Below are 24,583 nucleotides of genomic sequence, written 5' to 3'. Positions count from 1 at the left end.
CTCTCCTGAGTCCTCTCTGTACAGTGACCAGTTAGCTAACTTTAGCATCTGCTCAAGCCTGCCCAGATACTCAGTAACTTCACTACTTGGCTTTGCTCTGCCCTTTTCTGAAGGGTACAGATCCCTACTACTATTAACTTTTAACTGGATTTAATTGTGAAAAGGCCTTTTTTTAATTGGTTGGATAAATATTGGTAGCACATTTTACAGTTTTGTTTACAATTTATTTATTTTTTTTTCCTTTTGAAAGAGGAGACAGCTGTTTAGATGAGTAATTTCCATGTAAAACTTTCATTATACCACCTTAATATCGTATTTTTCAAACGGCTATTTTTCAAGGCTCACTGGATAATAAGGCACATTGTAAGCTACAACAATAAAGAACAAGGGTGTCGCCATGTTTCCCTTCTAATGGGGAAGTGCCTAGGTAAACAAAACTGTAATTCTTGAAAGAAAAAATATATATTTTAAAGTCAAACCAGTGCTGGATGTTCATCTACACAGATTTCTGTTTATTTGGGTAAATAAATTGCTTTCATTTACTTACAATAAGCTTAGATTTCCAATATATTTAACAGCTCGGTAAGCAAAAGAGTTGTCTGCGGTTAGCAGTACTTAACGCTAGTAAAGTGTTCCGGTAACTCAGGGCGCTATCAGCTTTTTGGGAAAATTTGATCATTTTAAGTGCACCTTATAGTGTGAAAAATACAGTGTATTTAAAAAAAATAATGGATAATTGTACCTGTGAATAAATTATGAGATTGAGAAAGAGATTGGTGGTAAAATGACTGCAATGATTCAGTACTAAGAAACAGTAGATGGTTTAGAAGTACTTTACAGTCTCAGTTCAAACCTGGGCTTCTGGAGTTAGCTGCCTTTCTCTCTCATGCAGGGACACTTTGCAGTAAGACTGCAGGGCCAGGTAGTTCTTCCTCTTCCACTTTCTGTCAAAGCGATCAGCGTGCTGCTTGCAGTAGGCGAAGAACGGATCGGCTATGTCCTAAAACAGGAACACAAGTTGGAGATGTCAGAGATGGAGTGCAGAAACTTACATTATAGGGAATAGTGCAGACCTTGCTTTGCAATTGAACCACTTTTATGTTGAGTAAAGGTCCCTTTATGGTTATTAGGCCAAACTAGGCAAGTTTTTTAAATAATAATAAAAATAAATAAATAAATAAAAATAAATAAATGTATGTATGTTTGAGACATATGATTTGTATATTTGCTTTCATGTGCCAGCTGTTCATCATTTGCTAGATAATTAATAAGCATGAATGGACTATTTTATTAATACACAATGAAATTGCAAGCACTTTGTCCTGGTTAAACTACATGTTATTGTGAAAAGAATATTAAGTGCTTAAGTGTTTAAAAGGCATAAATACATAAAATTCAAGATTAAATATAATTTTTTTCTGCAGCTTTTGAGTCAAAAAGGAAAAGGAACACCATACCAATTTGGGCTTAAGAATTCTCATCTCTCATAACTTTCCCCAAGCTCTCAAGCTATGGTTTGTTCAAAATCATCTTAAGGAACATACGAATGATGCAAATTTTGAAGCATTATAAACGTAAAAAGCCATGGACATTATGGAAGAAGCACTGAGTAGCACTCTAAAAATTAGCATAATTAATGCCCACAAAGCAAAAAAAAAAATAAAAAGAATATGGCAAAATGTATTCAGGTAGTCATAACCACATTTTCGTAATTTAATTATAAAATGGCAGCTAGCAGGAATGATGGAGGTCAAGTTAAGGTCTGGAAAAGCAAGATATTTTCTGAGAGAACTGCTTGTAGGACTGCTAGAAAGACACACAAACTCTTTTTATTTTCAACTATATATATATATATATCTGTGATGGTGAAAAACCTGCAAAAATATGACCACTATAGAAATGTCATCCAAAGAAAATCCTTTCTGTGTCTCACTAAAACCTCAATAAGTTAAGTTTTAGATTCAGTTTAAACAATTAAGTTTTTGATACAGAGAGCAAACGTAAGTTACAAGAACATGTAAAAAAATATACAAAATGTACATGATGAAGCAATTATGCTTGGGACTTTTATTCTAAACAGGCACTAGGGACAGACGATATGGCCCTAAAATAATATCACGATATTTCACAATGACAACACAACATGACAAAACACTGAATTAAAATATTTTTTTTAAGAATACTCTACTGCATAATAATAATACTGCACTCCATATATCTCCATATATCCAGGACTGAGGTAAAATATATTATCCTGGACAAATATAATCTCTAATATAGTCTCTAGTAGATATATAATGGAAAACTAGAACATTGTAGATTTTTCTTTTGCTTTAAACAGCAAAAAGTAGTACCCTGATGTGATAATTATGGGTGGGTGACATGGCATCATATATCAGGGTATATCATCATTTACGATATTCTAAAAAGTTGGCAATATTATTCCATAAGATACAATATGGAAAACCCCTACTAAGCACTGAATAAAATATGAATGTCAGAGTTTATAACGCCTAACATGACATCTGTTTACAGATGAAGTCAAACCCCTAAACCAAAAGAGCCTATCAGTTTGCCGGTTCTCTCAGAATTGAAGAAGGGTTGATGTGCTAGTAAAACCCTTCCTTAAAGTTTGTAGCCAGCATATACAAGCACTATGAACTAATATTTTGAAACAGCAAATTTGCCTTCAGTTTAGAGTATTTTGGTCTCTCTTCATTCGTAGAGATCAGAGCCTGATCTAGTAAGACTGGAAATGACTGCTTGCCAGAGTTATATAGGTGGTCAATGAGTGAACAGAGTTTCTTTAAAGATATTAACAGCATTATTTAGTGGATGCATACAGGAAAAACGATGCATGCAGTCTTATTCTTATATTACTATTAGAGGAGTCCATGAGCAGGGGTGCCAAAAAAAATGTGCATGTCACTGTATGCAACTTGATGGACTAATCAGTTTGCAAGTCCATTCCCCTGTATTTACAAAATATTCCATAAAATTAAGCAATTAAACCTGTACAATCTAAGTAAATGCTAAATTAGTCTTTAGCAAGCTTAGACTCTAAATTACACACCCAGGCTGAGGTGAAGGGCACAGAAAAGCATGTAAAGCAGCTTTGTGGATTTAAAAGTCCAATCTCCTCGCTGTGAAATATTACGTATCCTCTCACATTTCTAGATGTTGTTCCAACATCACCATTTCTCCAGATTTCATTCTGTGTCCTCCGATCCTGGAAGGCGTGATAATACTAATGTATGGTTTCATTATTGGTGCAGATAGGCGTATCTGCTCGGAGGCAGGCTCACCTATTTTGGTGGTTGTTGGTAATGACGCTCGGAGCTGCAGCCCGGAGTCTGTGTGAGCGCAGATAACTGTGACAAATATGCCACAACAACAGGTCGGTAAATTTCCGCACGTTTTAAAGGCTGAGCGCTTTTTTTTTTTCTTTTTTTTTACTGAGAACGCAGACTCTGGAGCTGATAGAAGTGACTTCTGGGAAGTGAAAGCAGTTACGGCTCTGTTTTTCTCAGAAACAGAGTTGGAGCGAGGTACAGCTTTAGAAGAGAATGAACCTATAAGAGCCGCTTCATATCTCAGCCTTTAGACAGCAGACATTTTCTCCTCTGCAGCCCTGAATTCAACAGACACATGCACAAACACACACACACACACACACACACACAGACCTACACCTCCCCCCTCCGCTGTTGAGTCTGCTGGAAGCGCTACCGTTTCCCCGCTCCCTGTGCCTGCGGAATCGTTTAGGCTTAAGGTGTCTCGCTGGATGCTATCAGCGAGCTTACCTGTTGATACGAGGCCCTTTGCACAGTTGACTGGATTAAGTGGATTGTGGCGAGTAGGCACTTTTCCCGAGCGTTTATCAGCACAGAACGTCACCTTTACACCACAGGCCTCTCCGATATGAAGCTACATTTTCAACCATCAACCTGATGGGCTGTGACTACAGTCCATCACACCCAGACCTAACCAACATTCAACCACATTCATATCATTTCCCAATTCATTAGCAATCAAAAGTCAAAGATTGATATCTAAAAACATATCTAAATACAACATTCACAAACTATACTATACATCCGATAAATGGACTTCCTCAAACAAGCCAATCAAACCTTAATTTAGATTCTGTAACTTCATTTTCAATCTCAGTACAAATCCCAGAAAATCTCCAGTAATACAAGCAATTTTACTAAAAACTTATAATTCTACAAATCTAATCATTAATATCAGTGTAGACACATTAAAATGAGTTTTGTACACACCTCTTTCAACTCAATGCTTTTTCTTTCTTTATACATTTTTTTTCCATTGGAAGACATCCAAGCTATAAAGGAACACTTGTAATTAGTGTGTAAACTAAACGTGTTAAATCAGAATATGTAATATAGTTGGTGTTGAACAATTGTTGTTGCTTTTCCAAAATCACCATCTCAGTTGATCAGGTTTAGGTCAGAGGATTGTGGAGGACAAACACTTTCACTTGTTTACTACATAAATCCATATATGCTTCTTCCATATATAACTTATTTGTTTTAATATTAAACTACAATATATAAAATACATTAAATAAAGTAAAGAAACAGAATGAATGAGAAAATGTGTTCAAACTTTTGACGGGCACTGCATAGGTAATTCATTTATTTATTTTTTTACTTACAAATAAAATGTATAGGATCTTAATATCTGCATTTTATATTATTTATGCTAAGAGTACTGATTATAATGCTCTTAGTAAGAAAGTAAATATACTACTTATTTGCTTAAAAAGGGCTTGCATTATATGTTTCTTATGTAAAAGATGTAATAAATAAATAAATAAATAAATAAGCAAATATGCAAATATGTAATAAATAAATAAATAAGCCTAAAATATATTTACAAAACAAAGGTCACGCTGCACTGTGTTCATTTCTAAACCTACAGAAATATTGTAATATATGGTATATTTCTCAATAATTGTTATATGGCTACAGTTAGTTCCATTAATCCCTTTTTAAAAAGTCTGCATATGTCATTTGTATTCATCATGTTTATTTTGGAATATTTTAATAATAATAAAAATATATACAGCTCTGGAAAAAAATAAGAGAGCACTTCAATTTATGAATCAGTTTCTCTGATTTTGCTATTTATAGGTTTATGTTTGAGTAAAATGAACATTGTTGTTTTATTGTATAAACTACAGACAACATTTATCCCAAATTCCAAATAAAAATATTGTCATTTAGATCATTTATTTCTAGAAAATGAGAAATATGGCTAAATGGCTAAAATAACAACAAAAAGATGCAGAGCTTTCAGACCTTAAATAATGCAAAGAAAACAAGTTAATATTCATAAAGTTTTAAAAGTTCAGAAATTAATATTTGGTGGAATAACCCTGGTTTTAATCTCAGTTTTCATGCATCTTGGCATGTTCTCCTCCACCAGTCTTACACACTGCTTTTGGATAGATTCATGCCACTCCTGGTGCAAAAATTCAAGCAGTGCAGCTTGGTTTGATGGCTTGTGATCATCCATCTTCCTCTTGATTATATTCCAGAGGTTTCCATTTAGTAAAATAAAAAAAATTAAAAATTATTTACTACAGTCTTGTAAGCAAATAATTAATATTGCTTGGCCATGTCCTGGTGTGAAGGTAAAAGTTGAAAGACAAGCACACACAGGCAGAAAACTAAACTTTCCACACAGCCCTTTTCTAAATCAGTGAATGTATTAATGCACAGCTATGTGCTCGTCCTGCTTCAGCACACTTGACCGAATTCACCTATTAATTATCAGTTTAATAAGAAAATCAGCAAAACTGTGCCCCAACTTTTGCACTGAAGGGTGATAGATACAGTGTAAAACAGAGGAACACAGGCTCGCTGTAGTGCAGGAACAAGGGAAAGCAGCGGAGACACCTCTGAATTACTAACAGCAGTGTTTGCTGCAGCTGCATTTGGTGACATATTTGATCATCATTACGGTGCGTCTTTAATTTGGCAATATCAGGCCCACTTTTGGTGATGGCTGTTGGCAGGCGTAAATCTTAATGCCTCCTGTATCCCTGTGCTGGTGTGTGATTTATCCCAGCATGCCTGAGTGCCTGGGTGGCAGCAGCAGAGCGTGAACACGCCTGCATGAGGAGAGCCTCTGAAATGATGAAGGACTCAGAGCAGCTTAGGGCTGCTTTATTACACTGTGCACGCGCACACACACACGCACACACACCCACACACACACACAGGGTGGACAGCAAACACTGCTCCCACACATGGACTTTATGAGAGGAGGAGGATATAGCTCCATGATGGATCAAAAGAAAAAAATTGTGATAGATAAGATCAAAAAAAGCCAGACGAGGACATCATCGACAAGATAAGGAAATTTCCACTTTAGGGCTTTCCGGACACCAATTTTAAATTCCATCTTACAAACTTGTCAGTCCTAAACTTACCATGGCTGTTCTCATAATCTGACATGACCCTTCTTGTGTTCAAGAATCTGCTGTCTGCCTATTTGGACTGTATTAATAATACATTATATATTCCTTATTTGTTTTTTTAATGAAGGCAGCTAGGACTGGAGGATTATTTAAAAATATATTTTTAAATTAAGATTAAAATCTCGAATCAAATTGATCTTGTTTATTTCTAGTAAATAAATATTTTTCAATTATTTGTAATATTATTTATCCTACTGTGTATGTTTATGTACTGTGACAGTCTGTAACATGAAGGTGCAAAACACAGACACAGTGCAAATTGAGCAGCTTGAACAAAAAAAAAAAAAACAGTATCTTTTGTACAATTAAAAAAATGTTTCCTCATAATCGAGATTGAGAGATTCAAGTTGCATAGTTTAGTGGAAAACATGAGCTGTCTAATGATGTTACATTGGCAGACGTTTGAAAAGTTAAAGTTGGTGAGCTTCACGTGACTTAAATGAAGCTTGATGAATCTAGTGGTGAGAGTGTTGTGATAGAGAAGTGAATTAATAATACATTATATATTCCTTATTTGTTTTTTTAATGAAGGCAGCTGTGGAGCTAGGACTGGAGGATTATTAAAAAATATATTTTTAAATTAAGATTAAATTCTCGAATCAAATTGATCTTGTTTATTTCTAGTAAATAAATAGTTGATGTGAACTGGCAATTACTGAAATTGGTGAAAAAAAAGACAATGCTGCATATACCCATCAATGTAAACTGCTTTAAAAAAAAAGTGACACAAAAATATTATTAATGCAAACGATATGAAAAAGTCCTAAGAAATTGTTCCAAATAAAATATAATTTTATAAAATTCTGACATGCATCAATTTAGTAAAAAGCAGAACACAATGGAAAAACTGATTATTTTTTAAACCGAATTTTCAGCTTATAGCACTAACACTAAACAATACATTTTTTGTTTCCTTTCAAGTTTCTTATTGGGTCTCGATGGGTCTAAAGTGAACAGCATTACATTACATTACATTAGTGTGAGTTGTGGGCATCTACTACAGTTATGTGAAAAACGGACAAATTTTCAAGTATATCAACCTCAGAAGCACAGTCCCTACTCTTCAACTTTTAATGTGGAACAGAATCAAATTCACTAATGCAAACAAACTGACCATGTCAAAATAAAAGTCACTGATACAAAGAAGCAGTACCACAAGATACTTTTCGAACTATTTTTTTTTTTGAAAGTGTAAAATACTTTTAAACATAGCAGAAACACAAATTAATTTTTAATTAAAAGCTTAAATTATCAGTTTCCTGTGTTTTTTTTTTAATAATAAGGAAAATAAATACTTAATTGTTTTAGATTTTATTGCTGCTACTTTGTGGATTGTTGGTTTTAAACTGTGACAGGACATTTTCTGGGACATTTAGTTAAAAGAGTATTTTAAATAATAAGCAAATTAAAGACTTCTTTGTCTTTACTGTTATTAGCAAACATATAAAACAACCTAAAGACAAATTTAAAAGCTGATAATTACATAAGTGCAATAAACCAAATGATCAATTATTTATTTTAATAGTTGATAGATTAGGGGGCTCCAGGTGATCCAGAGGACTAAGGTGCTGCCACCATGATAAGGAGATCGCTGGTTTGAATCCTGGTTATGCAGCTTGCCATCGGCTGCCGGATGAGTAGATGGTGCTCTCTTCCCACATCACTCCTAGGGTGATGTTGATCACCACGAGGCGTCTGTGAGCTGTGATGCTACTCGGCAATGCTACATCTACAGCAGTTCAAAAAGAGGCGGTGATTGACTGACTTCACATGTGTCGGAGGAGTCACAGAAGAAGCTGCTGAGCCATTTGGAGATGTTGTGAGCCAAATTCAGCAAAACTATAATGAAGAAGGGTGTCTAACTGTCTACTACTGTGAAGAGCTTGTGGCGTAGTGGATGATTAGTGTATGTGTGAAGGGAAGCTTAGGTATTTGCTTAGGTGCTTTGTGTCAAATGTTGATGGTCAGATCATGAACGACCACAGCAGCTGAGCTGTTAGGTGGAGGAGGTTACTAGGGTTGTGTATGTAATAGAGAATAAGTGGGAAAGCAGAATATATAGGAGAAAGGAATGGAACCTATGTGTAACCCCAGATGTTAGGTGCAGATTTTTATTTATTTTTTTCATCTTCCTGTATTATGTTATTTTTCTGCAGCCCTCTAGGACCTCTGTGTGTTATATCATCATTGACTTTAGAACCACTTTCGATATAATACCCTAATACTAAGATTTACCTACTATTTGTTGCATTTCACAGTGTAGAATATCCACAGCATAGTTAAATGGCCCGAGACCATGTCACCTCACCTCTTCTGCAGCAGCCTCAGACAGAAGCCCCTCCCGCTGAGCACACGTCACATGGAAATAGGAGCGGCACATGCCTGCGTCGCAGCTGATGCACACCCCCGTCCGGGCGAACCGGGCGTCCTCACACAGACTGCACTCCTGCACAACACAACGCTCCATTAGGCCCATTCTTACACATCAGACCATGAATCCTCATGACTAGCAGCCTAGAGAGAGTTAGTGTTACATTACTACATTTAGAGACACTTCAACCTTCACTAATCTAAAGACTGTTGTTTTCAGACACTTCCCAGTGATACACTCAAAGTCCATTATGTTAATAGCATCAGATTAGGTCTAATTGAGAAGAAGTTAATCAAGGAAGTGTGCATGATGACTGTGTATTACAGGTTCAACCTGAAAATGCTTAGAACATCGTTTTAAATGTTCGCATTTTTATTGCATAACTCTCCATTACAGATAAGGTGTCCAACCAGGCTCTAAAAGCCTATTTGACCTTGTCAGCACCTAACGAAGGAGGAGGTCATCATTTCAGAAACCTGAAAATATGTCCATTACAGGAGCTCCAAATTAAAATAATAATAGTCTTTTCAGGAGCAATTTCCTTTCAAATGTAAAGAACAAACCATTAAAAGGAGACTTTGAAGTGCTTTTAAAAGTAATTTGCCTTCACTGTATGAGGGCCCTCTTCTGGCTTACTGACCCTAAAACTTACTTTCAGGTAAAGTAAATGTCAGGATGTCTCTACTGAAAGCAGGAAGCATCAGAGAGGTGGCAGTCAGGAATGGCACAATTATGAAACCTTTATAGGTTGATCAACTTTCGGATTAAGGGCACTTTTCATGTACACACTTCTGTTCTTCGTGGGTCTCGACCCCTTCTAGAAGTGGAAACACATGAATGCCACCCAGAATACCAGCTATTGTGACGTCACAGAGAAAAAAAAAGACATCAGTAATGAAAACGGCAGTTAAACTAAAGTGGAAATATGAGGAAATATCTCCTACAGGATTCTTGCAACTATAGAACAGAACCGGAAACATTAGTTTAGTGTACATTCTCCCTGAGCACTTTATCACTGATTCATGTTTATGATTTATGGTGCTACTGATTTATGTTATCATTAAGAGATGGAAGGATGAAACAGAACAGTATTAGTCACACACTTGGACACACTTTCTAATTTAATGTTTTTCTTTGTTCCTACATTGTACATGAATAATGAAGTTGCTCAAACTATAAAGGAACACATAAAGTAGCAACATAAACGTGTTAAACAAACCAAAATACCTATTTGGGGTGCTGTTACCAGGCAGTTTCTTGCTCCTTCTTTTCTGGGGCGGTCCTGATGAGTGCCAGTTTCATCATAACTTTATGTTTTTTTGCGATTGCACTTGAGGATTCTTTCAAAGTTCTTAAAATTTTCATACTGAATGACCTTCATTTCATGTTTTTTTTTTCTTTACTTAAGTTGACGAGTTTTTGCCATAATATGGATTAGACAATTACTCAGATAGAGCTATTCACTTTATAACAACTCTACCTCTTCACAACTTTACAAGTGATGCTCTCAAACACATTAAGAGGACAAGAAATTCAGCACAGCTGTTAACTGAAAACCATTGCAGGTGACTCTACCTCTTAAAGCTGATTGAGAAAATCCAGCCAAGATGAAGAATTTAAAACATAAAACATATTTGGCTTGTTTACTAATTGTCTTTGTTGTTTATTAAATATTTCCATGTTTTTTTTTTATGTATAGTTTGAATGGCTTTAGTATTAATCTACAATGCTGAATTTTTTTATAATAAAAAAACACAGAATTTGTAAGGTTTGTCCAAACTTTTGACTGGTAGCAGATTTTTCACTGAAATATAAAACTGGCTGATAATGTAGCCGTTTTATTCGCACGGCCATTAAAGCTAGTATCGATTTCCATATTCTATTTCCAGTGCTTTTTTTTTTTTTTTTACTTTATAAGTCAATCGTGCATTTTGTTGCTGTACAAATGCAAATGTTTTACTGCATTTTGGTACTTTTTTGTCTACTACATCCTTTAAAACCGGCAGCTGTCCTTTAAACTGTGTGATACTTTTCTGACAAATAAACAATAAAAAAGTTTGAATAAAACTCTCTTTACATTGATTCACTAAAGATCTTTCGTCCCCATGTTGGTATTTTAGAGATATGTTTTTCTTTGGCCAGCGACAATTTTTGTAGAATTTGTAAAACTAATAAGCTTTGGGGGGCAGCAAATTAAAGACTTTAATAAAAAAAATATATATAAATACCTAGTGGATTCCCCATTACATTTTATCTTAAAAAGACAAAAAAATGTACAAACAATTACAGAATCCCTCCATGGTGATGAGTAACCATGTTTGCATTTTTTGGGTCAATAAATAACACATTTGCTGTTCTAAAACTGAGGATATCTCCTACTAACGTGGTGGACGTCCACCTACCAAACATTAAAGTTCTCACTGCTTAAAAAAAAAAAAAAAAAAAAAAAAATCATTATTAGCCACCTTAAACTAACATAACATAATTTAAGGGTGGTTGCTATAGACAGTGATTCTGTATAAGATTCTGTATAAGATATAGTGATTCTATATCTCTTTCGGTTCCATAAAGAAACCTTGTTTTCAATCTACAATCTGCAAGAGTACACAACTTTGACCAGAATTGTTAGTCATTATTTACAAGTCAATGTTGCCTAGATGGACAGTGCTTAAAAACAAAAAAGTCAACCTGTAAAACTGCGGCGTTAAAGACAATACAGTAAAAAAATTGTGCTGGTGCACCTAAGAAAAAAAGTGAAGCACACCGGTGCAACCAGTGAAAAAGTTAGTCTAGAGTATTGCCTATACTTACTTTAGCCCCGTACTTTGTGTAGTTCATCTCTGTGAGAGTTACTGGCCGCAGTTTGTCGATGTCTCCAAACGCTACCCCAGGAACATACAGTGCACACACAACATGCACCCACCTTTAAAGAGGAAACAAAGCCAGGAGATTAGTGAACAGCACAATAGCAATACCTATGCATTAGTCTGTTAAATTTTCAATACATTAAAGAACACCTGTACAACTTATGCATTCAGTACTGCCGAAAAACCAAAGCTGAAACTAAACTGCAGCCCTGTAAAGCCAGGCTGCAGTGAGGAATCCTACACTTCACTAAGTTATGCTCAGTCACCACTTTCAGCAGCAGGAAATCCTCACTTGATGGCTCAAATAGGCTCTAACTTGACCGTTTCTTGTCACGAAATTTCAAATGCAGACTTGGGGGATGGGAATCCAAAGTCCAATATAAAGATATCCATCTCTGGCGAGCATGCGCTCCACACTTTAATTTGCTGTGTTTTTCATGCTCTACTGAAGTAGCAAATTCGGGTGCAGGCAAGCTGAGGAGCACTATAAGCGATAACGTGGCTTGAGTCTCCACGCTCCACACAATTCTCCCCCACCCCAGCCCACCCCGACCCCTCCTCCGTCTCTCTCAGGCCCGACTCGCTCGCTCTCTTGCTCCTGCCATTATCCCTCCCTCACCTTCGATCTCCCTTTTTCTTAGAGAATTCTCAACCTCCACTTATCAGTGATGATGAATAATAAACTGAGCGGCTGCAGAGCCGAACAAAATCCTCAAAGTTAAAGTAAAAATAAAACATAATTCCTGACAAACGTAAGACGATAGCCAGAGCCGAACATATTATTAAAGACACTGGAAAAAGCGTACCTTCCGGCATCCGTCTCTTTGAAGATTCCGTCCTGATTGGGGCAGAGTTCACAGCTGGGTGTGACCCCGTTCTTACAGGCATCACAGAACCACGGCTCAGTGGAGTTCTCTGATGCTGAACTCATGATTGAGTCACTCTCCCCATCAACTCCATAGCAACCTAGAGGGAAGAAAGGTCATAATTACAACAACTGTACTGTATTGTTTCACATTTATCTAAAGACTTTGACGTAAAGTTCATCTGGCAGTTGGTCTTTACATTACGCCCAAGGTTCATGATGATGGGACCAAGAAAATAGAATAAAATAAGACTTAGATAAAAAACAATTGTAAATAATTAAAATCTATATGTTGACTTTCATTAAAAGTGTTCATTTATCCTGTAAAGTTTTCCATTTTTAAGAAATGAGGTTTTGCCAGCCCTATTCAGAAGGAATTAAATTTGCAACCTACAGTATATGAATTTGCTCCCATCCAAATCAGTCATGTCCATGTTTTTTTGACTAATTCACAGTGTACCACTTAAATGTCATAGAAGGAATTACCACCCCAGTGGACAGACCAGTGGCACAAATCATGATCAGTGGTGTCAGTCCAGAATTGTCAATGGAAACAGATAAGCAACTCTGGCAGAAATCACACTTATTTAACTAATGCTAACCAAGTACATAGGATTTATCTTTGGCCAATTATGAAGCCTTTGGCTACCAGGTTCCCACAGATCCTAGCAACTTAACGGGTAAACATTTTATATTGCAGCAGCCCAAACTGTTTAAACACACCGTTGAAGCATCAATATGAAGCATTACAGCATTCCTTGGGCCTACCCAGCTTTTTAATTCAAATACACATGTTCATTGGACACAGTTATCAGCATGAAAAGTGAAAATGAGTTTACTGAAGTTTTCTCCAGGGTATGTTAGGAAAAAAACAGTAATAACAGATAGCAAATTCCTCCCAAATATAATTACAAGAACGTTGCATCACTCTGAGTCCTGCAACACTGCAGAGAGGAGAAAAATGTCAGAACAATAAAAGCCAGCAGCACTGCCTCACCCTCGTCTACCTCCACATTTCCCACCAATCAGATGTACACTTTGTGCTTTCGTCTATAGCCACGGGGCTAACGAGGCCATTTGATCAACTAGTAGCATCACGCAGGCGAGAGACTGCGAGCAGCAAGGCTGTGAAAGCCTTCTAAAATGTTGTCTTCTTAATTTTCCAGGGCTGCGAAAACAATTATTGTGCTGATCGGGTTACCATGGCACCTATTAAACTCGGCAAACGTGCTCCACGCCACCAATGAGGACAGCAATCAGCTCCTTCCCGCCATTGCAGAGATAACATTCTCCCTCCTAATTCAACAAAGCAGCCTCCAGGCAGCAAAGGGCGTGGGGGAAAGACCGGCAAATAAACTTTGAGTTCCGAACGCTTATCGGAGCAAGTTTACGGAGTACTGCAGACTCGCTGAATTTAGAGAAAAGAACTGTTTTATGTGCTCCACAGTTTCCACCAAGTACACTGAAACATCCTGAAACTGTTAAAAACCCAAGAAAGATGTTTTTATTAGAGGTATAAGAAATTATTAGTAATGTAACACACTGCAAGTTTTGCAATACTGTAGCAATTTTCATAGAGACAGTATTGAGTTTTAATTATTAGTTTAAATATAAGGATTGGTGTCAGATATTTAGTGCTTAATAGTTCTGTGTTTAAACCCTGAAGAATATATATCAGTGCTGTATTCAGTCTCCAGATTCCAATGTTATAACTGCATAAAATAAAATTTATATTATTCAGATTTTAGAAATATAAACGAGTATAATTTTATTAGTGGTGTCAATTGATGAAAAAAAAAACATAAAAATTGTGATTAATTTGCTTTAAGACTTCCTTAAGGCTTTTAATAAAGGGCATTTAAATGTGAATGAAAGAATCAGTGTTAGAAACATTTAGATTTGTATTATTGGTGCAAATCACTTAAAAAATTGTATTAATCACAACAATGTTCTGTGAGTAAATTGTGGATAAAAAAAAATGCTGGTACTGGACTGTTGTTTTGAGAATGGGACAAAAATAATGGTGTAGTGTGATTTATACTGGAAGGATAGACACATTATTGTATGTATTTTTATATCTCAGGGTAGTTTTGATGCTCTTTAAACTAGAATATTGTAATGTACTGAGTTTAACAGAGTTTTAATGGAGAAAATAAACCCGGGTGTAGCTCCATATTCCACACCTTTTAACAGATTAAAAAGAGGAAAGGTGCCATCCACTGTGTGTGTTTGTGTGTGCATGACCACGTGAGTTTGTAAAACAGAGAGAGAGGGAGAAAGAAGAGAGAGAGAGAAAGAAAGAAAAGATGAACTCTAGGTAAAATAAAAGGTAATCTACCTTCCGAATTCAACATTAAGTGTTGCTGTGTTATATCGTTAAATAACCGCTAATGCTTTAACAGGCTCTGTCAATTGTGTCTCGTATTTTGTGTAAAACAATTAACGCACTAAAGTTTCCTGGTTAACTGCATGTATTGTCACATGTATTGTGAATGCAGTTATTTTATATTATGAGTTCTATTTATTTTATTAAAACTATCACAATTTATTGCTTTGCTTACAATATCTCAATACATTGCAATATATTGACTTGTAAGCATTGTAATAATGCAAAGAAAACAAGTTCATATTCATTAGGTTTTAGGAATTCAGAAATCAATATTTGGTGCAATAACCCTGTTTTTTAATCACAGTTTTCATGCATCTTGGCATGTTCTCCTCCACCAGTCTTACCCACTGCTTTTGGATAACCTTTTGACACTCCTGGTGTAAAAATTGAAGTAGTTCAGTTTAGTTTGATGGCTTGTGATCATCCATCTTCCTCTTGATTATATTCCAGAGGTTTTCAATTTGGTAAAACCAAAGAAACTAATCGTTTTTAAGTAGGCTCTTATTTATTTTTTTGTATATGAAAAATAGCTGCATTATTATTTTTTTTCATGTAAATTGTGGTTGTGATGCACAGATATTTAGAGTTTACTGAGTTTGTAACATCTGTAATGGAAATACCAGCTCATATATGGACATAAGCTTGAGCTACGTCTGATGGTGGGGCTTCTCTGTGTGTCTCGTCTTCCCTCCACAGCATTTTCCGGTAGTGACGGGGCGACTGCATGTTGTTGTGAAAGGGCAGGTACACACCCACCCCTCCAATCTTAGCTAAAAAGAGAGGGTGGAGCCATACTACCATTGTGATGGCTCACAGTTATGGTGACACAAACCTGCTCCACTTTCAGGCCCACACACTCTACCTCATTAAGGACTCAGAGTGGTCCACAGACTACTAAGACATTGCCACTATGATCCGTTTAAATCCCAGGTCATGCTGTTTGTCATCAGCAGCCGAAGTCTGAGAGAGCACAATTGGCCTTACTCTCTCTAGGTAAAATAGGAGGGTGCGATTATCAAATTTGGGATTTGGGAAAATTAGAAGTAAATAATATATTTTAAATACAAAGAAACACAAGAAAAGCCTATTTTCTCTTTGTTCATCTCAACAGTTTCGTTACACAAGCCTACGAATCTTTCCTCAGTACATGTGAAGGGTGCACAAGCCTCTTCCCAGCACGTGTGAGGTAAACAAGAGACTGTTCGGCGGGTTTTGACCCTGCGGTGAGACGGGGGGAACGAGAAAGCATCCTCAGGGGGTTCACGCGGCTCAGCCTGACATTTATTTCCTTACAGAAAGGTATTACCGAAGCACTGCTGGCAACAGTTAGGCGCTTAGCACTGATTGGGCTTTGAACCATGGCGCTGGTGCTCCCGATGATCAGCGTGGCAGTTCAACCGACTTACTGCTGAACCATCGAGCAAATCTGCGATGTTCCTTTTGAACTGCGATACAAAGCTGGAACCGCTAAGCCACAGGGTACTGGCTAATAGCGGCTAAGCTAGAAAAAAAAGTGATGACTGCGGGATAGCTTCATAATCCCCGAAGTGAAGATTATCCTTGTCAGAAATGACGAGCCTGGCAGTTAAAGAGGGGCCGGGGGAGGGTGTTGACAAAATCAAGAGGAGCACTTTTAAGGGTATCAAGATTTAACGGGAAAAGGTTCAGAGTGGGTTGATGGAGCTCACACATTAGGTCGGTGTGTGCTTGGGTGTGACAGCACGCGATAATGGGAAAGCAAGGGGGACCAGGTAGTGACACTGCAGCGGTTTTCCAAAAGACATTATCAAAAGCTTGTAGTCTGAGCATTACATCTATCATACTCTCTATTTTGCAGCGCTGGGCAGCGAGGAACCCATGTGGCCTAAACAGTGGTTTAAGAAGCCCATGGTAAAAACTGACCACTCTGCTGTAAATGGGCTTGTTAAGCTTTTGTTGTTGGGTCAGCAAAAGTGCTGTTGTTGAATAATGAATCATTAACCGGGTATTCATTGGGTTTCATTGTGGGAAGGTTTAATACTGTACAATGTCAGTGCTTTGCTTTTATTTTTAAACGTTATTTACTTTTTTTTTTTATATAAAGAGATGCCTTAACATGAGCATGCTCCCAAGGAATGTGACTGTATTGGACCCAGTTTCCCTAAAAGCATCTTAGTACAAAGATTAGCACGATGGACATCACATTTAACACTCTACTCTCTACTAGTTATGAAGAAGTCTGGGCCATACTACAAGATTTTAGCCTTTTAACATTGATTTTGCCCTTCCGATAAATTTTCCAATTAGAAAGTTGGTAGGTGAATCAGAAGACGTGTGAGCTTCATTCAAATGAGCTCCCCCAAGCTAATCTGTGGTGCTAAGATATTTAGTTTTTAGCCATGAGTGACTTGGACTCAAGTTAATATGTGAAATTTCAATATTTAAGAGAAACTATCATAACTACAAGAAAATTTTACATGTGAACTATTGATTAAAAATAACTACTGCATATTTGAATCAATATAGTATTGTAAAACAAAATATCACAATACAATACAATATCGATATTTCTAACACCCCTATTTAACACTGAAGTAGCTTAAATGCATATAGAATGATGCCTGAGTTTAACACCAATATTTTGTCCATAGTTCATGCATATTTATTTTTCGGTGTTTAAGCCATAAATGCACAGGTAAGTTCAGCTAGGCACACAGTTTCCATATTGATTCATGAAATATTTGGGGTGTGGGAGTCCATTGCATTCAAACTAGTTTTTAGAAAATGTGCACGAATAGGAATGAAAAGAACTGAGATTATAGGCAATGATTACAATGCTTTGTTATTAAGTAATTCTTTTATGTAACAAACACTAAATGTACACAGGCTGGATAATTTGGGGGCGGGGATTAGAGAAAAGGTTTAGGAAAGCATTCATTTGCCGAAAAATCTAATTTAAAATTGTCCGAAAATAGTCCGCAGACATGTTTTATGTCTTATGACAACACTATATTTCTTCTGAAAGAAAATTACAACAACTCAGACTGAACCTCACCTAAACGAATTAACTCAAGACGTAAAGCCCCATTCTTACAGATCTAGATCTTCTCAAATCATGCAAAATTAAAGCAACAGCTCATTAAAAGGGCGCTGTTGTACTCATCATTCTGACAGCTTTCAGCCTAGATTAACCTGAGAGCGCCTGTTGGAGAGCTGTAGCATAACTGGCAAAGTCTGCAGACTGCAGAGCAGGACCACGGAGCTGAACAACAGAATGAAGTCAGGGGCGAGGGCTTGCATGAGTACAGCCAATTAGAACTGATAGACCTGCTGCCTTCCAACACAGACGTGGTGGGGGGAGCTAGTGGGGGGCGGCTGGAGGGAAAAAAGGGAGAAAGAAATTAGATGAAGTAAGGAGAGAGAACACAATTGGTAGCTGCCTTTGTTTGAATCAGCGGCACTGAATCAAAGCTCAAAAATAAGACAAAGAGGAGATCTTTCTTAAAGCCAGCGCGCTCCCTTTCTCAAAACAATGCGATAATTTCCATAACCAGCAATCCATGGAGAAAATCATTTCTTCATTATGGGGAAAGGAAAAAAAAAAAAGATAGGCCTCACAAAAACAACACACACACACACACACGCATAAAATCCAAGTCTCCATCACGGAAGATAACATTTCAATTTTACACATTTTATTTTCTGATATACTAAAACACACACACACACACACACACACACACATTACAATTTTATGCCATTTTAGCAGTAAACTCAACTTAGTTCAGTTAAAAGTTGTATTATACCACAGTTAGTTTCGACCCTGCAATGTGATTGGCTGAGAGGTGTTCTGTGAGTGCCATTATCAGCTTGTAATGCACTATAACCGAATCGTCATCATAAAACAAAGTAAATGTGTCATTACAAACTAGATTTGTTATAGGACAGGAACAGATTGACCAAAATCTCTCTTCATATCAGATTAGAATTATTAACAAAAGGAACATATTTGGACGTATTTGGATTTTGACAGTGATTTGTCTAGTCAATAATGCAATTTAGTCATGGACATTCCTGTTGAAATTAAAAAGTGTGTTTCAGCCTGATGAACTGCCCGTTATACTACACATCCACATTAAAGACCAGAGTAAAGTACCATCCAATGCAAGAAAGGATTAATTGGAATGGTGGTGTGCTGAGAAATGGCCGCACTTCAGAAGAATGGACAAATGACAGATATAGACATATTTCCATATAAATATCTTCGGAGGCATTGAGCGCTGATTTATTGTGCCTCAGTTCAGACTAATGGCAGAAGAGAAGGAGCTGAGGGAACGTGCAGCATGAGGGTTGAGAGATCAGAGAGAATGGAAAGGAATCATGTTTTTAACCTTGAGCTAGACACTTAACATGAATTAATTCAGTAATTATCCAGCTGTGTAACAGGATAATGCAGGGTATAAAGTGAGGCAGGTGCAGAGAAACGGATACAGGCACATGTTAAGCCCGTTTTGAAACACTGCCCAATTCTGCCCTCCAACATGACCAGGAAAGTTACTGCATGATCTGACTGACCACAATCTGATTAACTCGTGTCACATATATAAATCACACGTCTACAGTAAATATTTTTTTTCAATTAATGTGTAGTTGTTTTTATTGATGTTAATCAGTTCATTGCAAGTCCTGTTATACGTTTGTCTGTAATCAACTGTAAATGAGTAGTGTGTAAAATGTCTTATTTTAAAAAAGAAAGCTGATTGCTTTTGTAAAATATGATCAGTCTTATTACACAAGGCAAGTAATCAATAGAAATCCATAACCAACAATTTTACATTACCAACATCATTGATTCAAAGCAGCATTATGTGAGATTTAGTCATGTTTAATTGATACAGTTGGTCCTTTAGAGTAGGATAATTCCACATTTTTACAACACTGCTGTAAATACAAAACACACTTGGCCACCACTGTAAACAATACATAGCGTATTTTATCATACATAATCATACACATAGCGTATTTTATCATACATAAGGCACACCAGATTATGAGGCACATTTAAGGCAACAATAACAGGAACAAGGAACAATGTTGCTATGTTTCCCTTTTAATGGGAAAGCTGGGCAAAGAGCCCAAGTAAACAAAACTGTAATTCTTAAAAATTATTTCAAAGTGAGATGAGTGCTGGATGTTAATCTACACAGATTTATCTCGAAAAAAAAACCCAGTTTATTTGGGTGAGTAAAGCACTTCCGTTTACTTACAGTAAGCTTAGATTTCCAATATTTTCAACAGCGTGGTTAGCAGTAGTGCTAATGCCGATAGCGCTACACTGAGGAACCCTGAGTGTTCCGGTAAGCCAGGGCGCTATCAGCTAGCCATTCGTTCCAAGTAGCTTGTTTTAACACGGTAAACACACAGGTTACAGTCCAATATACTCATCTTCGAACGCCGAAAGCACTAGCACTGCGGTTAGCGGCTAAAGCTAATACTGCTCCAGCCTCGGTGCTGGAGAAACTTCACTGAAACTCCTGTATAACGCTGTACTTTAGCGAAGTGGCTTTACTGCTCCTTACAACCTGACTGGTAAAATTCATACATGATGATTTCTGGGAAAAACAAATTAGTGTGAAAAACACAGAAGTATAAACATTGCATTGTGCTTTGTTGTATGTCTCTTGTGATGGTGCAATGCTAGTTGCACAAAAGAAATTGTAAACTTTAGTTTGGTCATTGCTGTTTCTTTGAAAAGAAAGACATATAAATATATTTAGGCTATTTAATGTATGCAACAGCGAAAGAATGGCAAAAAAATTCAGTGCATCACTAGTTCTTATGTTACTGTGTAAACTTTTCTACTTTTCTAATATTTGTAGAGTAATTTCATTTGTTTTTTTTATACTCTTTAGGTACCAACAACACAGTACTATCAAGCAAGGAGTGTCTTTTTTTAGGCCATCCATTAAAAATAATGACGGACATTAATATTCTTTTAGTGATTGTAAAATCAGGCTATTTCTAAGAGATATAAAAAGTTAGAATATGTTAATTAAAAAGTCTCTTTGGACAAAATTTGTTATGAAATCCACATTCGGCCGAGTAACCAACCTAAATTAATTATGCACGTTTTGGGGAAATAATTAACTTTACGGTCCAGAACTCATTAAGGTCTCCCTGAAATCAATACCAGCAGCATGTTAATTGGTGTTCCAATGAGTCCAAGGACATTATGGACAATGTGATGCCTTTTATTGGGGTGCGGTTTTAATAGCCTCACTCCAGCTTTCTTTGTTTTTTATATAACTGCAAAAAAAAGACAAACAAATATCTATTTGGAGGGAGACTAAAAGAGTCATAATTAGCTTGAGTGGGCCAGATTACCTTTGTAGTCCAGACCACATAAATCACAGTTTGTGTCTAGATGCTAATCAAAAGCATTGTGTGAAGTGTGTGTGTGTTTGTTTCTGGGCCCACGGGGCAGTAGTCCTCCTCTGCCCTCTGCACATTGATGGGCCTTCTGCTCTGCTCTCTCACAGGCTTTTCTCTCAGGCTGCTGGAGAGGCTGTCTATAAGCGAAAGCCCCCAGAGACTGTAAAGCTTTGCAATCAAGCAGGGTGACACTTGCATGCACCTAAAGATGCAGCCAATCAATGCTTGCCTATTATCCCCTCTGCCACTCTTTATTTCACTCTCTCGCTTTTTGTCTCCATCCCAGGAGCAGTTCCAAACCACTGCGGTGCATTTCTTTAAGTTGCCATATAAAGCAAGGCATGTTTTGCAAAATAAGGCATAAAGGTTACTACTAACCTATGATTTGCTTTGCGCATCTTTCAAGAGACAGGCACATACATAAAAACAGGCGTAAAAAGGTGACGATACAATCCCCTGTACTGATTTCTTAGGTTTCAGTGTTTTTTTTTTTTATTTTATTTAGTTTTTTTTGTGAGAGACTAAAATACAGTAGCCATCACCTTGGGAATACTTAATTTTCTATTAGGTTCAACTGACATTGTTTGATATATTTATTGAAAAACAAAAAATACTAAATTCTATATACAGCTCTGAAAAAAATTAAGAAAAAACTTCAGCTTCTGAAACAGATTATCTGATTTAGCTATTTATAGGTATATGTTTCAGTAAAATTAACATTGTTATTTTTTTCTATAAACTACAGACAACATTTCTCCCAAATTCCAAATAAAATATTGTCATTTAGAGCATTTATTTGAAGAAAATGAGAAATGGCTCAAATAACAAAAAAGATGAAGAGCTTTCAGACCTCAAATAATGCAAAGAAAACAAGTTCATATTCAAAAAGTTTTAAGAGTTAAGAAATCAATATTTGGTGGAACAACCCTGTTTTTTAATCACAGTTTTCATGCACCTTGGCATGTTCTCCTCCACCAGTCTTACACACTGCTTTTGGATAACTTTATGCCACTCCTGGTGCAAAAATTCAAGCAGTTCAGCTTGGTTTGATGGCTTGTGATCATCTATCTTCCTCTTGATTATATTCCAGAGGTTTTCAACTTGGTAAAATCAAAGAAACTCATCATTTTTAAGTGGTCCCTTATTTTTTTGTTTGTTTGTTTTTTACTAAATATAACTGGATTGATGTTTTGAGATCCCACTTTCATTATGCATAGACGACAGCAGGAAAAACCTCCCCCATCATGTGAATGAAGTGAATGAACCCCTATGATTGCCATGATAACTAGAGTTAGAAACATGCAATAAAGCCTTTGCACAGCAGTACAATGGAACTCAAACTCAGCATTTAACCCATTAATGGGAACACACACGCAAACACAAAACGGGAAGAAAGAAAGAAAAAGAAAGAAAGAAAAAAGAACACAAACAAAAAATGGTAAGGGGTGCCCAGGGAGCAATTGGTGGTTACGTGACTAGCACAAGGCCATTAACTGTAAATGTTAAGAGGGGTGAAGACACACTGTTCTTTCACCGACCCACCTCTACCTCCTGCCATTCCTCGATTACCCCCTCTCACCACCTGCCAGTCCAGGGGATAAAACTGATGACCTTCTGGATCCAATCCAGTTTATCTTCTCTCACATTTAAATCATGGGCACATCTACACATTAGTATAGTGACTATCTAGAAATTGTAGATATAGATGACCTCCTGCCAGCCCAAGGGATCAACATGGTGCGTTCCATTTCGAATCAAAGGTCATAGTTTCCTTAGTTCTAAGTAGGATATTTAGGACAAGTCAGAATTCCTACTCACCAACCCCTGAGACCAAAATCAAATATGGTTTCCCTGCACATCAACAGTAGTAAAAACCTTACTTTTACCTATTTGTGTAATTAAATCAGGTGTACAAACAGTACTGTCTACTATCTGTTTTTCTATCTGTTTCCATGGTGTTTGAATGCAAACTATAACAAAATGCTTTGTTATCAACTTGTATCGCTAGCCATGCTAACAATGATAGCTGGTATCTGAAGGTTTAACTGGAATAAAGACTGTCCAACTCCTGTGTAACGCCATTCCCACCTCCCACATCCAAACGTAAATGGAACAAAGCCTTAAGCCCACTTCTTTAACCTCTCTTTAAAAACTGCATATCAACAGATCCATTGGTTAATCCCCTGCTACAGAAAAAAAGGTCATAATTCTCTCGCCCAAGTCTGGCTAATTGATTCATACTGTATCAGCACCATCAGAACACCAGGCACCCAATCTATGGCAAGTTAACTTAAAGGGTCACCTTTCCAGACCAGTGCACAGGGCTCAGGTGAGTGTGCATGACTCAGATGCAGCTGTGTAGGACCCCCCACACCCCCACCTAACCCTTCCAAACACTGCTCCAGGCAGAGACTGGTGGCATCATGGCACAGCTGGCACAGGAGGGTGGCAGGCAGTTGGCATGGGGAAAGGGTTTCTGGGGCAAAAACAGCTGTGCTCCTAGTCGAGACGGCTGGCAACCACCTCCACACACAACCCACAGGGTATACAAGATAGAGAGCAGGAAGAGAGGAGGGTAGAAGGGCCTGTTATCTTTTATTCATCTGCCTATAGTTATTGGTTACAGTATATTTACTTCTGTTCTCTTATTTTCTCTCTTGTCTCCAGTCCAGCTGCTTTGTCATTCATTTGCATTAAAACTAGAAAAAAGTCCTAAATATATATACATATATATATAAAAACTACCACACTGAACCCAATCCGTCCAGACAGCAAAACAAAAAAACGATGTAGAGTATTAAAAATTAAGAATGTATTGATTTTATTGTTAATAATGGGAATTAAAACAGGAAACACATCCTGCCTGGAATGCTACACTAGACAACACATAAACGACTGATGTGTTCTAAAAAAAGGCACGTGTGGGCATTAGTAAATCAGGCCCCAAGAAGCAGCAGATATTCAAATAAACGTTTGCAATCTCCTGATCAGAGTAAGTGGCAAATGTACGCTGGCTGCTTCATCATGGAAGAGGGAAACTAGACGGTGGAGTATCAGAGAAGTAGATAAGAACTGGCCTTGAGTGCTACTTCTTCCAACTGACATCCCTTAAGCCCCGCACTGTACGCCACTCAGCCTCCCTGCGGCCTCTTCTCATGGAGATTAACCAGCT

At 37.1% G+C, this 24,583-nt stretch overlaps 1 protein-coding gene across 5 annotated transcripts in view; it reads right to left on the bottom strand.

Annotated features, from left to right (window-relative positions):
* phf14 (PHD finger protein 14) overlaps positions 1-24,583 on the bottom strand; it is a 133,488-nt gene that overhangs the window by 92,192 nt on the left and 16,713 nt on the right. For all 5 annotated transcript variants that reach the window (XM_022683139.2, XM_022683141.2, XM_022683144.2 and 2 more), the window contains exons 5-8: positions 12,553-12,712; positions 11,691-11,802; positions 8,817-8,954; positions 854-1,000 (exon numbers count right to left, since the gene is read on the bottom strand). In XM_022683139.2, the coding sequence (XP_022538860.2) occupies positions 854-1,000; positions 8,817-8,954; positions 11,691-11,802; positions 12,553-12,712 (557 nt within the window). The remainder of the gene's footprint in view (positions 1-853; positions 1,001-8,816; positions 8,955-11,690; positions 11,803-12,552; positions 12,713-24,583) is intronic.

This window comes from Astyanax mexicanus, chromosome 3, assembly GCF_023375975.1.
Source record: "Astyanax mexicanus isolate ESR-SI-001 chromosome 3, AstMex3_surface, whole genome shotgun sequence".
NCBI lineage: Eukaryota > Metazoa > Chordata > Actinopteri > Characiformes > Acestrorhamphidae > Astyanax > Astyanax mexicanus.
The sequence above is the reverse complement of the archived record's forward strand: the minus strand, read 5'-3'. Positions and strand labels throughout refer to the sequence as shown.